This window comes from Pleurodeles waltl, chromosome 2_2 (assembly GCF_031143425.1).
Source record: "Pleurodeles waltl isolate 20211129_DDA chromosome 2_2, aPleWal1.hap1.20221129, whole genome shotgun sequence".
Lineage (NCBI taxonomy): Eukaryota > Metazoa > Chordata > Amphibia > Caudata > Salamandridae > Pleurodeles > Pleurodeles waltl.
The window spans coordinates 636259965-636274184 of NC_090439.1; the positions used below are offsets into that span (position 1 = coordinate 636259965).

General features: G+C 41.2%; 1 protein-coding gene across 2 annotated transcripts in view; it reads left to right on the top strand.

Moving 5' to 3' along the window:
• The window catches only part of LOC138282505 (acyl-protein thioesterase 1), a 558768-nt gene that overhangs the window by 281999 nt on the left and 262549 nt on the right, over positions 1-14220 (top strand). Inside the window, exons 8-9 of one of the 2 annotated variants that reach the window (XM_069220172.1) lie at positions 11035-11211; positions 13700-14070. In XM_069220172.1, the coding sequence (XP_069076273.1) occupies positions 11035-11211; positions 13700-13753 (231 nt within the window). In that variant the 3' untranslated portion in view covers positions 13754-14070. Of the gene's footprint in view, positions 1-11034; positions 11212-13699; positions 14071-14220 lie in introns of those variants that run through there. The other variant, XM_069220173.1, reaches the window with a different exon arrangement.

The following is a 14220-nucleotide window of genomic DNA, read 5'->3' on the forward strand; positions in this document are numbered from 1 at the left end:
CAATGACCTGGAAGACTGAGTTAGAAAATATGTTGAAAACATGTAGACTGCTCTTAAGGCTCCAAGCAGGGTCACTATCTGGATGGTGGGGACTAATACTCATTCTCCTTAAACTGAACATTCCACAGCACACCAGGACTAATGGAAGTGGAAAGCATAAAAGAATACAGCCTTCAATCTTCTATCTGGAAAATGCAAAGTTACCAGGATAAGGAGGCCCCCACCTTTGAAAGTTGCCAGAGCTCACACATCGATTGGCAAGGTTCGGTACATTAATGACTATACATACCTAACCAAAGGCTCTTATCTAGGCTCACTCCTGTCAACTCTAGACTGAAATGGCGAACAGTTGCAGGTAACTCACACAGCAGAGCTTCGATTACCCAGTCCCCTCCAGATAGAAAGTTGTGGATGCATGGGAGAGCTTTCCAGCGTTGTGTGAAGGTCATCAGCAAATACTCTGCATATTCATTGGCCTATGTCCCACAGGAATTCCATTATCACCATCCAGAGACAAGAAGTTGTGTGCTGAGGTGAGTTGGTGCTCTGTTTTGGAGCAAGAACATAACTAAAGGCCCAAAATGTCACACCTTAAATGTGTGGAAAGCCTGAAGATGGACCTGCATTGCAGCAGTCAGTCTAAAATTAAATTATCTTCTTCTACTGTCCTCATTGACCTCATTAGAAGCACCACTATTCAACAGAAATACCAAACCAAAATATAGGGGATATAAATGTTCACACAAAAAGCAACAAGATTTATAAACCATGCTGTACTGTGAAATTAAACTACAAACTGAGTAATGTAATGTGAGACTTAACTGTGAAAAAAAATATCAAGGAAAGACTAAGGAGGAAGTGCTAATTGAATGATGAAACATCAAAATGTCAGACTCTACGTTTTCAGACTCATAGAAAACTCCTGATGTCCCTAAATCTCTCCACAGACGTATCTGGTAAATGATATGCCAGTTGGAGGAACGAGGGGGGAAAAAACAGGGAATAGGATGAAAAAAACCTTTTGGGATCGGGTTTGCCCCTGGGTGGTTTTGGATCATTCAATTGAGGTTTCAGAGAACTTTTACTAGGGATACTAAGCTCTTTAATGAAGTAAGAACTAACTTTAAGATAAGTAAAATAGGGCGGTCGAGAATATAGTACCACTTCAGAGACAACTGAACTGTTGGAGCACCATGTGACCTACCAGCATTAGAATATCATTATGGGCTTAAGACTTGCTAGGTCGGAATGCCTTCAACCTCTAGTGGTTTGTAGCAAGGAAGCTGAATAGTTGAGTGGGTCCTGTCTGTCTCTTCACATCTTGAAACATAAATCAATGGGTCTCGTGCTTGGTGTGTCATAGGACACAAGGTGCACCTCACTGATGAGGCTCCAGTGATCCAAACATAGTGTGGTGTTGCTTTGGTTCCTATTCAGGGAGGACATTGCCTAACTGTTCTGACTGGATTATTCTTTGTGGACAGGACCAAGGCGATTTTTCAAAAGGTTGTTCCCTTTAGGTAGCTACTCAGTGGCCAGAAAATGATGGCCCAGAGTGTGGCTGAGAATGATTCGAACAGTAGACTCATCGTTTTTCTTTTTTTTTGTGAGACGTCCTCAGTGCAGTGAGTAGGCTCATACCTGGGTCCTTTTCTTTCCATGCCTTCCCATCGCAAATGAGCTCTAGGTACTCTGGACACTGTATGTGATTGCTTGTGATCCTATTCAGCTGGAATGTGACCAGCACTTCTGGATGGACTGTTAGCAATGGGGCAGGGACAAGGCTGCTTTGTGAGCAAAATATAAATGCGCTACAATGAAATAATTACCAGTAGCTGATAAGACTTCAGACATTCAACCCTTCACTTAGATTTAGTTCTTAATTGTCAGCCTTTTCCACCCACCCCCTGAATAGAAGACTTCTAAACTGACTATTTCACCATCATCAGGGAAGACCCTTTGAGATAAGTGTGCCATACTTTTGAAATTCTCAGTGGCAAAAGTCTTCTGGCAGTTGAAATCAGGAAACTCCAACGACTTTGGGTGATTTGTCACGGTGATCTTTGTCTTATGGGAATGCATTCTACTCTCAAAGTCGGATTCCTTACTATCGGACACCTTAGTTAGTAAAATGAGGATCAAAGTGATACCCAACATTGCATAAGGTCTACACACCTGAAGGTAGGTAGAGGCCCCCAACAGCTAACAGGCTAGGACAAAGGGGACGGCTTCTTGGCTGACATATGATCTAGTCCATCTGAGTCTTTTATGAACTACTGTCCCCTCCAAGAGGACATTTAGAGGTATGTTACAAACAGTAAATTTGCATGTTACTTTACTAAGGTGCTCTCACTGCCTAGGACTCCAGTTCCCAGTACTGTGGTTTCTTCTACATCAGTGGTTGCCAACCTGTGGTCCGGGGACCCCTGAGGGTCCGCAAAGCCTCTTCATGGGGCCCACAACTGCTTAGAAAATCAAAGAATATTAACAGATTATGTCCCCAGCTTTCAGTAATAACCTAGGAGGGGGACTCCAATATTGATTCAGTGGGGGTCCCTAGATTTCAGTAATTATAGCATGGGGGGCCCACAGAAGTCAAAAGGTTGTGAACCACTGTTCTACATAATATCCCACAAAGTTTCAAGTGTCAAGCCTCTCACAACCTCCTTGAGCAGGGTAGTCCATACCGATTGACATAACCCTTTATGGAGGATTTATTTTTACATTACCACCACCCCTTTTCTGACCCATTTCACTAAACATTTGGTGCCTCCTGCATTCCTATTGATGGAGCAGATATGTTAATTAAGAAATTTCTAATTACTCATGTGTGTGTTGATTAATGAGAAAAACGCATAGGGAAATTAATTGTAGGAAAATAATGTGCGCATTTTAAAATGTGCCCTCAGGGGGTGATCACCATCTGTACTAAAACGACTAAAAAAAGATGGAAAATAATAAAGAACACCTAAGAAATGTACTAATATGTCATAATGAAATGTATAACCTATGTTTTATATTAATTCGTATTCTTAACTTAGCTGGACTAAGGGCCTGATTTCACTGGGCCTTGCTTGCTCTGAACATGGAGTCTTCGAATGCTTTGCAAAGGACTAGTAACTGAAGAAGGGACCTTGAACCGCTCAGAGTTCAGACGGCTTAGCCGGAACATTCTGCAATGTACCAACGGACAGGAGATGATGAAGACAATTTGATACACTTATGTGTAGTGTAGGCTAAATGTGCTTTCCCAGGACTTGAACAATAGAGGCACTGACTGAAGAGATAGATGCAACAATTTCATTACCTCGAGCGCTGGATGATGTTCTCATCGCAAGAAGGACCAATCAGTTTTATGGGACACAAGACATATGCCAAAACGAAGATTTGGTAAACAAAAACTATAGGCTAGAGTCATAACTTCCGATAGACTGACCAATTAGCAATTAGTGGGATGGACTGGGAGACCCTAATAAAAAGTCATGACAAGGGGTGAGGATTCAGAACTGCGAGAAGAAGGTTGATGGCGTCAGGAGACGCTGTCCGAGGTGCTGATGTTGGGCTTATACTCTGTGAGCCTGATCTATAGCTGACTATTGATGACCTGAAGATGAAGGCTGAGCTGTTGCTGATCCATCCTGGATAGGTAGCTATGAAAATGTGACTGACAAATGTTGTGCCTTTCCTTCTAGGTACCAACTGAGCTGTTTTGTAGAATTTTTCTCTCTAGGTAGATTTTTTTCCAAATTAATGTTTTGTTTAAATTGTTTTCGCATGAAGACCCACATGCTAATGCTAATCTTGGTTAGGCAGGCTGTTTGGGGTGACGTTGACAGTGACAAATGACTGACGAACTTATTTGCTGATTTGCATTATTAATGCTGGTATTCATAGCTTATGTTGTGTTGCCTTATTACATATGTTTTCTTCAAGAGATAATGTCCATTATCTGATAAATTAATAAAGAGTTGATATGAATAAAGATTGAACTAACAGATGACTTAGAATTGTAAGCAATAGGGAATAAAACGTGTTAACCTTTTCCTGAGTTGTGGTTTTTTAGTATTATGGTTTAAAGTTGTTTTTCCACAAATGTTCTTTGATTATTGATGTTAGCTACCATTTCAGTGGTTGCCGCATGACTAGGATACTCCGTGCGAATCAAAAGGTTCATCGACCTATACGCGTCCCCTTGTAAGTTTACTTACTAAGGACCGGGCGCGCTATCACTATTGAATACCAGGGGTCCTAGATTCACAACGTGGACTCTGCAGCTTCCTCTTGCTCATGGAATATGAGCCTCTTAAGGACTTTTTCAGGGCCTTCATCTAATAAATGTTCCTGGCCTTTCTGGTTCCTGCCTGGGCTTTAACAACAACTGTTTTGCCTCTGCCGGGATCAGTGACTCTGCGACACATTATTCACTGCTTATGAGCATTATGAAAGGTGCTTACAAATCCCAGTGTGTCGAAGGAACTCCTCAGGATTATGGAATGGTGTATATACCAGTTAAAAGGCCTCTTTCCTGTTGAGTACAGCATCGACAGTCTTATTCTAGGTTACTGCATCTGTTGCCTTGTGTGTGTGTTTCACGTTGTAATGTTTTAAAACAATATGTAATAAACTAAATAGTGAAAGCCACCTTCTCGAGGCGTCCAATTTGTGCTTGCTTTTTCTCCTCCTATTTTGCTTTATTCCCTCCTCTCCCTTTCTCTACCCACTCACCACACGTTTGTACTCTCCCTGTCTTTTCAACTCTTCACTCACCCCCTCGTGTTTCTATAAATTACTTCCTTTCCCTTTTCATAATTAATTTTCACCCTTTGTTCCCTTTTTCTTTTTCCCTGCTTTTCCTTTCACAACCCACTTTACTTTCTTCATTTACTTCCGTAATTCTGTCTTCTTTTTCCTACCACACATTGTACTATTCCGCTGTACATTGCTTCAGCTGCCTCTTCACTTTTTTATTAACCACCCAACCCCCTACTGATATTTGCCTCGCTAAATCTCAGCTGTTCCTAATGACACTTTTATACTGTGTGTATATCAAGTGTTGTTATAGTTTATATCAACAAAGATCTCATAAAATGAAGTTTGTTCACAGGACAAGAGTATCTTCATACCTAATCATTTTGTCATTAAACTGGCCTCTTAGTCTACCTTGATGGCCAATAAGAACATGGATTGGGTAGAGACTGGAGAAATAAACCGGAATTGAGATCAGGCTCAAGCATGGGTCAAACGTCAGATGATGATTTGCTAAATCACGGGGCGTATGACCATTTTTAGGCATTCCCTTCGAACTAGCGATTCGTTATGGTATGTATCAATGTTTTGGGACTTTTGTCAAAAGACTGAAAATTTACTGACTCAAGTTGGGGAGGCAATTCATGTGCAAAAGGGTAGGGGGGTCCCCTTGCAGCTTCTTCTCCTCTGTAAATGTAAAAAAGAAAGAGATCTGGCTCTGTGTTCTTGCACTGTCAAGTTGTAAATAAAAACTCAAATAATTACAACTCCCTCAGCGTTTGCTATTGACACACTATATGGTTATTGAAATGTGATTTCATGTATGTTTTGTGGAAGTGAGATAATTTTTTTAAACTATAAAATATTTTTGTAATTGCTTCACATAAGTAGCCCATTTTTTCACCCAGTCCATCCACGTACATTTTTCTTCTCTCATTATATTCATTATATTCATTTTCTATTCTATTTAACTTGTTTTGATGTCCACATGCATTATCACGGACATAACTTGGGTAACTGATTTGCGAAATTATCATCCCAAGGCATTCCATTCATTAATAAATAGAACTTGGTAAATAAACACAGAAGGGAATTTTGCTCTCACCTGTCCATTTAACCTCACTGTTTCACACCCAAACACACTGTCACTGAGAATGACTTGCATTCCTCACAAGTGGGAACTAAACAACTCCATCCCCTTTCTATTTGGGCATTGAGAGGAGGATATGCAAGTGGAGATAATTGCCCCCTAGAGCCACCTGCAAGTGTGCTAAGTTAGCATCCTAGATGACCAGAGATTATCTGCCCCTTTTAAAAATGTGTTATCGACATTTGCAGACCAGTTACCAGCATATCAGTTCACACTTTTGCTATGTATTATTTCCTAGATTCTGATTCCAGAACAAAGGCTCAAGTGGGTCAAGTATCTCTGCTAAACTATTTTTGGTTAAAACCATCATAACATTGTGTCCAGTTACTTCCTCTTTTTACAATATCTTTTTGTCTCAACAAGACATGAAAAGGTGCGTTTGGCATTCTATTCTGTTTTCACAGAGGTAGTAAGGATCCCATGGTGGTCAAGGAAAAACCTCTCAAGCGCAATCCTAGTTCCCTATCATGGGAGTCATGTTTTTATGTTTTTATTTATTGTTTACTTGTGTTTTTATGAGAAGCATTGCTTAGTTCATGAACAACCCTTTCTCGTCCCCGTAATCATAAATGGTGAATCATTGGTTGACAGTGTGATCCTGCTATCTGATACAAGCTTCAGTATGCGCTGCCTTTATAGCCTTTATAGCAAGAAATGATGTTATTTTGGGTGTTTGACCGAATCCTAGCAGACTGTACTTTTTATTTCTGTATACCTGGCTCTTTATGTGTAGTGCCAATAAGTTTTGAGCACTTAGATAAACTGCCTTTGAGGTGTAGAGAATGTGGCCTCTCTGATAACATGGTACAACACAAGTCTCCAAGGCACAGGGCTTTACTTCTAAGGTAAAAGTATACCAGGAATCCTACTCGTGGGCAGACATTTGTCCATAACTTCATTAAAGATTCCAACTGTGGAGACACCTGTATTACAAGTAACGTTTTCCTTATATGAAATTGATAAAATTTGTATTTTCTTTATACCCAGCGCGTCCTAATGTCAGTTCTGTGTTCTTCTGCGCCTTTCAATGCAGGTCCGGCACTTATCTCCCCAACTCTGAGATGAAGAGATAATTGCTCTCCAGTAGATTTTTTTTATGCAGTGTTTGAGACGTGTCCCCACCAAAGAGCTCAGGCTTTCAGCCCTGCCACAGATGGTAGATGTCCATTGCTGATCCACATTATTATTGTCTGTGGTGTCTCAGATTGAGACACAACTCCTGTCATGTGATCTCTGTCTTCGGATGACCTCAAAGGGCATGAAGGCGCAGGAGGCCACGCTCTTCATGGCCTGTGCTAGATATGATCCCTGGGATAGTCAGCGGTATAGGACGAGATCCTGATCTCCATCTCGCTCTTTTCTTTCTTAAAAGTTCTTGAGAGAAGAGGCATCACAAAAAGAAAGCAGCACTGCTCTTTTCCTGGAAGGTCGAGGACTAGGGGCAAGTCTCCACTTTATGCTTCACCAACTACTCCCTCCTCTCCAGAACCAGAGTTAGTTGCATCATTTCCCTAAATTATTTGCACCAACACGCTGTCCCAGTGCCTATGGCATTTGCAGCATACAGAACTAACCCTTTTCCTTTGTGCTACACTGGACATGTTCCGGAGAGCAACATTCTCCTCTGATGTACATGTTGGTCTAATGGGACCTTATGGGGCTCCACTATGCATCATCCCCCTCTTTTCAGCATCCTGGTGCTGTGGTGTTTCCTCCAGATGCCTTCTGCTTTTGGTCCTATACCAGGACTCTTGATGGAGTAGTTCATTTAGGCGTTGATTATGACGCCTAATCCGGCTCATAAGGTGTTGCATCTCAGCCGCCTCTTTCCTCAAGAATCTCTCCTGTCACCTGTCAAGAGGATGAAATCATGAAGTTCTTTAGCACTAAGACCAGCAATCTCCAGATGGCCAAGGGGAAGCTGATGGTAATGAGCCCCTATCCTTCTCAGAAGCAGTGGATTTTTTTGGTCCTTCAGAATGCCATTGGGCTCAATATGTAACAATACATTGAAACCTATCCAGCTCCTGGTCGAGCATCACCAGAAATGGCATCCTCCCACGCCATACGCAAGAAGGGGGCTGAAGAGGTTCCTCTCCTGTCAGTTGAACAGCAGCCTAACACCCTGACTAAGTTGCTACAGTTGTCTGCAATTACTGTATAACTCCTTCTCTTTAACAATAATTTTGCAGAAGCTGTAAAAGAGCTGCAGACTATGCCCACCTCATGCCAGGAATGGACTGAACCTTGGCACAACGCTATATGCAAGCTCCTGGAGATCCTGCTTCCTTGTCTCTTCAAGGCATCCTCCCTCCTCCTCCTCCACCCCCTCCCCCCCCAAAAAAAAAAAAAAGCTTAGAGGTTCTTGCCTCCTGTACTACAAAGCTGAATCTGGGAGCCTTTCATATTTACCTCTAGACGGGAAGACGAAAAAGCTTGGGGTGAGTGGTGAAGAAATCATGCCCAGTGGCATTCTGGCACTGTGTACCTTAAATACTGCCTGTTTACTGGAATATGGCAGGGAATGTGTTCCCAAATTACCAGACCAGTTTAGGGGCCACTTTATGGAGGTGATCAGTGATGGCCAGGACACCTCCTGCCATATAATCAGGACGGGTCTGGATATGGCTGACCATGTTGTCAGAGCCATGAGTTCTTCGATGGTGTTGAGAACAACATGTCTGGCTGCTCTCAACAGGGTGGTGAGTGGCTGTCCAGAACACAATTTTGGATATGACCTTTGACTGCAAGCGCTTCTTTGGTCAGTAAGCACCGCTGGAGCAGTTTAAAGAAGGTAGAGCCTCTGCAAGATTACTAGGGCTGCAGTCATCAACTAAACACTTTTGTTCCTTTTGTAGGCCCAAAGCTTTCAGCAATGGCTTTCCGTTCAGGCAATGGCAAACCATCCCAGCCATTTGGCGACAGCAAAACTCCCTTGATTAGCAATGCAAGGACAAGAGAAGCAGCTGCCTGGTTCAGCTACCTTCCTCCTCCCCCTCGGCACCAGAGGAATTTTCAGAAGTCTGTGAAGGACCGCATGATGTTTGGGGTGGGGTATCCACTAGGCCCCACTTTGAGAGATGTGGTTAAAAATACATGAAAACATCAGGGCACCAGTGTGGGCGCTAAATATTCCCAATGGTGTCAGCATCTCTCCACTTTCAACATTGAGACTGAGCCAGTGCCCCTTGCTGGTGGTATATGTCAGAAGTTTCCAGATCCAGTGTTGCACCTGGAATATTCAAAGGTGAGGAATCTGTTGGTGGATAGAGTATCCACCAGAAAGATTGTCACTGAAGAAAAAATAACGTTTTCTTTAATCCTATTGAACTAATATGAACGATCACTAAACTGCAATTTCATATATACACTGACAGTGCACAAGCCCGCATCTAAATGGAAAACAACCAGGAATCGCGCTGTAAGATAGCAAATGGAGTCGGGCACATATTGTACTTTATGAAAGATAGTTTCTCGTGGTTTATTTCTTCCAGCGGAGTGATTTTGATTGTAAGAAGCAAAGAGTACTCTGGTCTTCATTCTAGTGATCAACAGAGCTGGCTACAGCTCCCTCAGCAGTACAGACTCTAAAGAATATGGGGGCTTGATATTGACCACAAGCTATCATTCAATCTACAGATTGTCAGTCATGAAGAATACCAACATCCAACTGATTATCCTAAAAATACCACTACGTCTACTGTAACTTATTTACAAGATCCCTAATATTGTCACACTTAATATCTACACTTCAAAAAATGATACTCGGAAGCTTAAGATAATACAGAATCCAGCAACGTGACTGTTTAAACACGAGGAAATGCAGCCACCTTACCCCAGGCCTGAACGAATTGCATTGGTTTCTTGTTGAACAAAGAATTCAAATCAAAGCTCTGTTCACTGTTTTCAAATCCCTCCAAGAAGACTGTCCTTTCTTTAGATTGACTTATCTTTAAAAACCAAGATGTAATCTCAATTTAAGCATCGGCGGTCTGATTGGCATTTCCCAAATACGTAGGAATGCATTCTAGAGGAAAGCAAAGTTCAGGAATCTCTTCTTTGGATTTTCCTGAATCCATTCCTTTAAGCAACTCAACTCCGACTTGATCTGCCCTCAAAAAGGCTACAGAGATAAAACTATTCAACGAGTAACTGTTAAGAGTCTCTTCTCAATGTACCCCTTTGTCCCCTTTTGCGGAATAAGGCTGGTGGCCTGTCGCCTCATCAACCCATGTCTGTATTAGACATAAAATCCTGATCTTGCCCTCTTACATTAAGCCTGATCATTTATTTTCTGTCCCACCTCTTTCCCATATGCCCTGAAATCTGTTATGGGGACTTGTAGAAGGAGTACAAATTAAATAAACACTACATTGAACAGACCGATCATTACTGACCATATAATGTGGCACAAAGCTACCATGACTCGGGTCAAGTGGAAATAGAACCACGCAAATGATAAAAAAACGTTAAGCAGATGTTAAGAACATGACCTGCTATTGTCTCACTTCGAGACCTAATTCGAAGCTTTGTATGGCTGCACTTAACCTGCGTTTTTGACCAGGAGGGCAGGAGTGGTGTTTTCTTTTTTTTGTAGTACTTCCTTCAAATGGAAGGTTTGCATTCTCGCAAATTGATTCACCTTGCCATTGGAACATTTAAGGTCAACATAGATGTTGGAAATAAATGCATTTGCAAGAGCAGCATTTCACTGCTCAGTTACTGAATTGTGATTGGCAGAATTTGCGAATATTGAAATTCTGCCAATGTGGTGAGACCTGTGTATCCGAACAGAGTTTGTGGGCGTTCCATAGAAGCACTGCTGACAAGTTGATGAATGTCCACAAATTGGCCTGTTGATATTCCCATGTCTCTCTCGGATAGTTTTCCACCCTGTAAACGTTTGAAATTGTATTACTGTCAATGGAAGGAGCAAGTACGTCTCCAGGGTATGAATGGGGAGGGAACAATCCCATATTTTCTGTCAATGTAATATTTTCTGCACTGGAGATATTTTACCGGTGGAGAAACCAAAAAAAGTTAGATTTCTGCATGTCGATTAATCTACCTCGTGAAATATACAACTGTGTACATTGTTCACAAGTTTTGCTTATGTATTTTGTTCATACCTTTTTCAGGCATCTGTAAATAGTGTGAACAAGGATATTCCAGTGCTGCAGTGCCATGGAGATTGTGACCCTTTGGTTCCTCTTATGTTTGGCTCTCTGACTGTTGAGAAATTAAAAACTATAATCAATCCAGCAAACATACAGTTCAAGACTTATTCCGGTATGACTCATAGTTCCTGCAATCAGGTCAGTTTCTACTAAAATGCTAAATGTAATTTTAATATATCAAAAAGCTGTTTGCCCACTCATGTGAACGATAATTTGTGAAATGTTCTGTGTACCTCATTGTAAAGAATGGTTGAGAAATTGGTTGAGTAAGGTTGAAATGTTTGCAGAAACAAGTGTTAGAAAGTGTACATTACCAACTTTAATTGATTCGTTTTTTTCTAGCTATGTAAAACCAACTGAAACCACAGTCTAGAAATGCCACCGGTGCCCAGTGTAAGAATGAGTGAATTAGAACAAAACTGCCAGCTGCTGAATAACCCATTGTCTGTATATTTTAGATGAAATCTATTCCATTACTCTTCCACTCATAGGATTTCTCGAAAGCGTCCTTGTGAGGCATGCTAACAAAAGAGAATTGAAAAACAATAGTAAAAGAATAGATATAGAAGAGATTGTACCCGATTTCCAACCAAAATTGTGTTGGAAGTCTACTCATATCTTAGATTACATTTTCCTAGAGTTCGCCAGTCTTTGTTTTACGTGCATAGGTTTTGGAAATGTGCACCTGGTCAATAAATTGCCTGGAATACTCTGGAAAGCCCGATCTTTGGCCTCGAGGATATTGCACCATCTGAAATGCGCCTGTTTCTTTTGTGATTCGGGGCTTTTACATTGTATATTTTTCTCCACAATGAAAAGTGTTATCACTGTGCACTAGCCTCGTTCCCTAGAGCTCATAGAACGTGGGGGTGGTCCCTTCCCTTGAAACACAGCTGCACAAAGATTTTGATGCCCATTTACAATTGCTTTCAGATTTGGAAAATACCTACACAAAGAAGCTTGTATCCCTCTCATCACCCCCAGTCATGAACAAATGAGAGATGACTAATCAAACACCAAGCGAGAGCTATGACATGTGAAAGCACACTTATCCTCCTGCCATGCGGAAACTCTTCTGTCCAGCATGCTACAAAAATATTTCCTTGTTTTCTGATACACCATGACAGCGTCGGACTACGACAGAAAATAGTCCTGAGCACCAAAATGAGTGTCCAGCATCAGCAAATCAGATAACTAAAAAAAGTGGCCCACATTCTGCAAATTGGAGCAGTTTTGAACTTTTAAAGACGAGCTGTAAAGGTGTTTTGCAGGGGATGGGAGACCGCATGGATTTATGCTTCTTCGTGGTAATATCAAGAAAATGATCTGTAAATTCCGGCCCATAGGACAGGTCCACAAACACACTAGCTTCTCAGACCAGCCCATCTGGCACTGTCTGATTACCCCACAGGCCAGCCCGACCCTGAGCTGGGATCTAGACTTGGTGAGAACAGTTAGGACTGTGAGTGTGTGCGTGCCTGGCATAGGACACGGTCCTCTTTTCCAAATGTAGATGTTTGCTTGCTATATAAGTATCATTACATAGCAAATATTTAGTCTGACAGCCGTCGATTCATTGTAACACAGGATTGCATGGTTTAATTATGTCTTTCGAATTGCTTGTCTTAAATATTAACCTTGACGAGACCTTGCTGTTCTGGAAGTGACGAAGCTTGTGGTTTATTCCTGAAAAATCTTATTGTTATAGGCCCATAGTGAGGATCTTACTTTAGGAGCTAAGAATGGATTTTCTTCTCTGTGTGCAGGTTTTAGTGGTGGGTTTCTTTCAGTCCTTCTCTAGAATTGTACAGTTGTTTGTTTAGTGGAAAGATTTGAAAAACATTGCATTAAATTCTTCTTTATCGTCTCCTATACACTGTCCCACTGACTGCATGCCCCTCGCTGCCCGGGTTGAGTGCAGTGTTTGGTACTTAAGGTTCTGCAGCTGTGACCTGCTTCCTTGTTGGTTGCTGGTTGCAAATGTAATCACGGGCTCCCGAGTTTGTGCTTCTGTCTCCTCCATGTCTACTGGGTGCACGGTGTGGGTAGCAGGCTAAAGTCAGCAATCGAGGGTTGTTGAGGAGGGAGGGGTAAAGACCGTTGCGTATTCATGCCTATGATGCTCCACTGCATCTGAAGAAAAAGGGGGTGGAAGCCGGTGCTCATTTGCTCAAACCATCAAGTGGCATTTCGTTTCCAGTTGAGCTTTACAAAATTGAAATAATAAAAATGTTGAATGCCTGTAATAGATTTCATTGCAGTTTTGTTCTGGAAAACAGTACTCATTGTATAGCTAAATAGTGAACTCTTTACAGCTGAATTGTGTACTCTGTACAGGACCGATACCTATTGTGTTCTGAAGTTCTACAAACATATATTCAAGAAAAACACCTTGAACTAAAAACAATGTTACCATTAAGACGAGTCATTATCGAGTCAAAATAAAGCTTATTGGGTGGTGTGTTCCTGTCTTTCTAAAGCATAATTAGGATTGACCTTTTTCTAATGGGCATTACCCCTTTGCCTCTTTGTGGGATACTTTCAAGACTGTGCCTCAGAAATCAATAATGGATGAACAATACAATTTTGACTTGTTTTCTTATACAGCATTTTTATTATTCAATAGGAAATGGCAGACGTGAAGCAGTTCATTGAAAAACTACTACCTCCTCTCATTTGAGATGACTCAGGACGTCTTCGGTACAAGTACGCCAGCACTGACGCCCGGAGTTGACAAACCTTTTCCAATTTCTACTGCTGAAACATTCTTTTCAAACTTTTGTTACATCTGTGTCACTGATGAATATCAGTAAAAAAAAGGACTCAGTTTTGCACTCTTGAAGGAAGTGATCTTTTCAAGTTTTTAATCAAATAATGTTCGCATATTGACTGCTGATTTGCATTCAATGATGCATAACTTCAGTGAAAACAGGAATTTTGATTTTTGATAGTATTTTATATGTGAATATAGTTAATTAAATTTATCCTTAGACTGAAGCGAGGCTGGCACGTGTTATTTGAAAAGTATTACACATATTTATACAATGTTTCTTGCTCAAAAGCTGGGGAATATGTGGAGCAATTAATTTTGAATGTCTACTTTAAAATAACATCATGTTGTTTGGGAAGATTCTTTTAGAGGTGCTC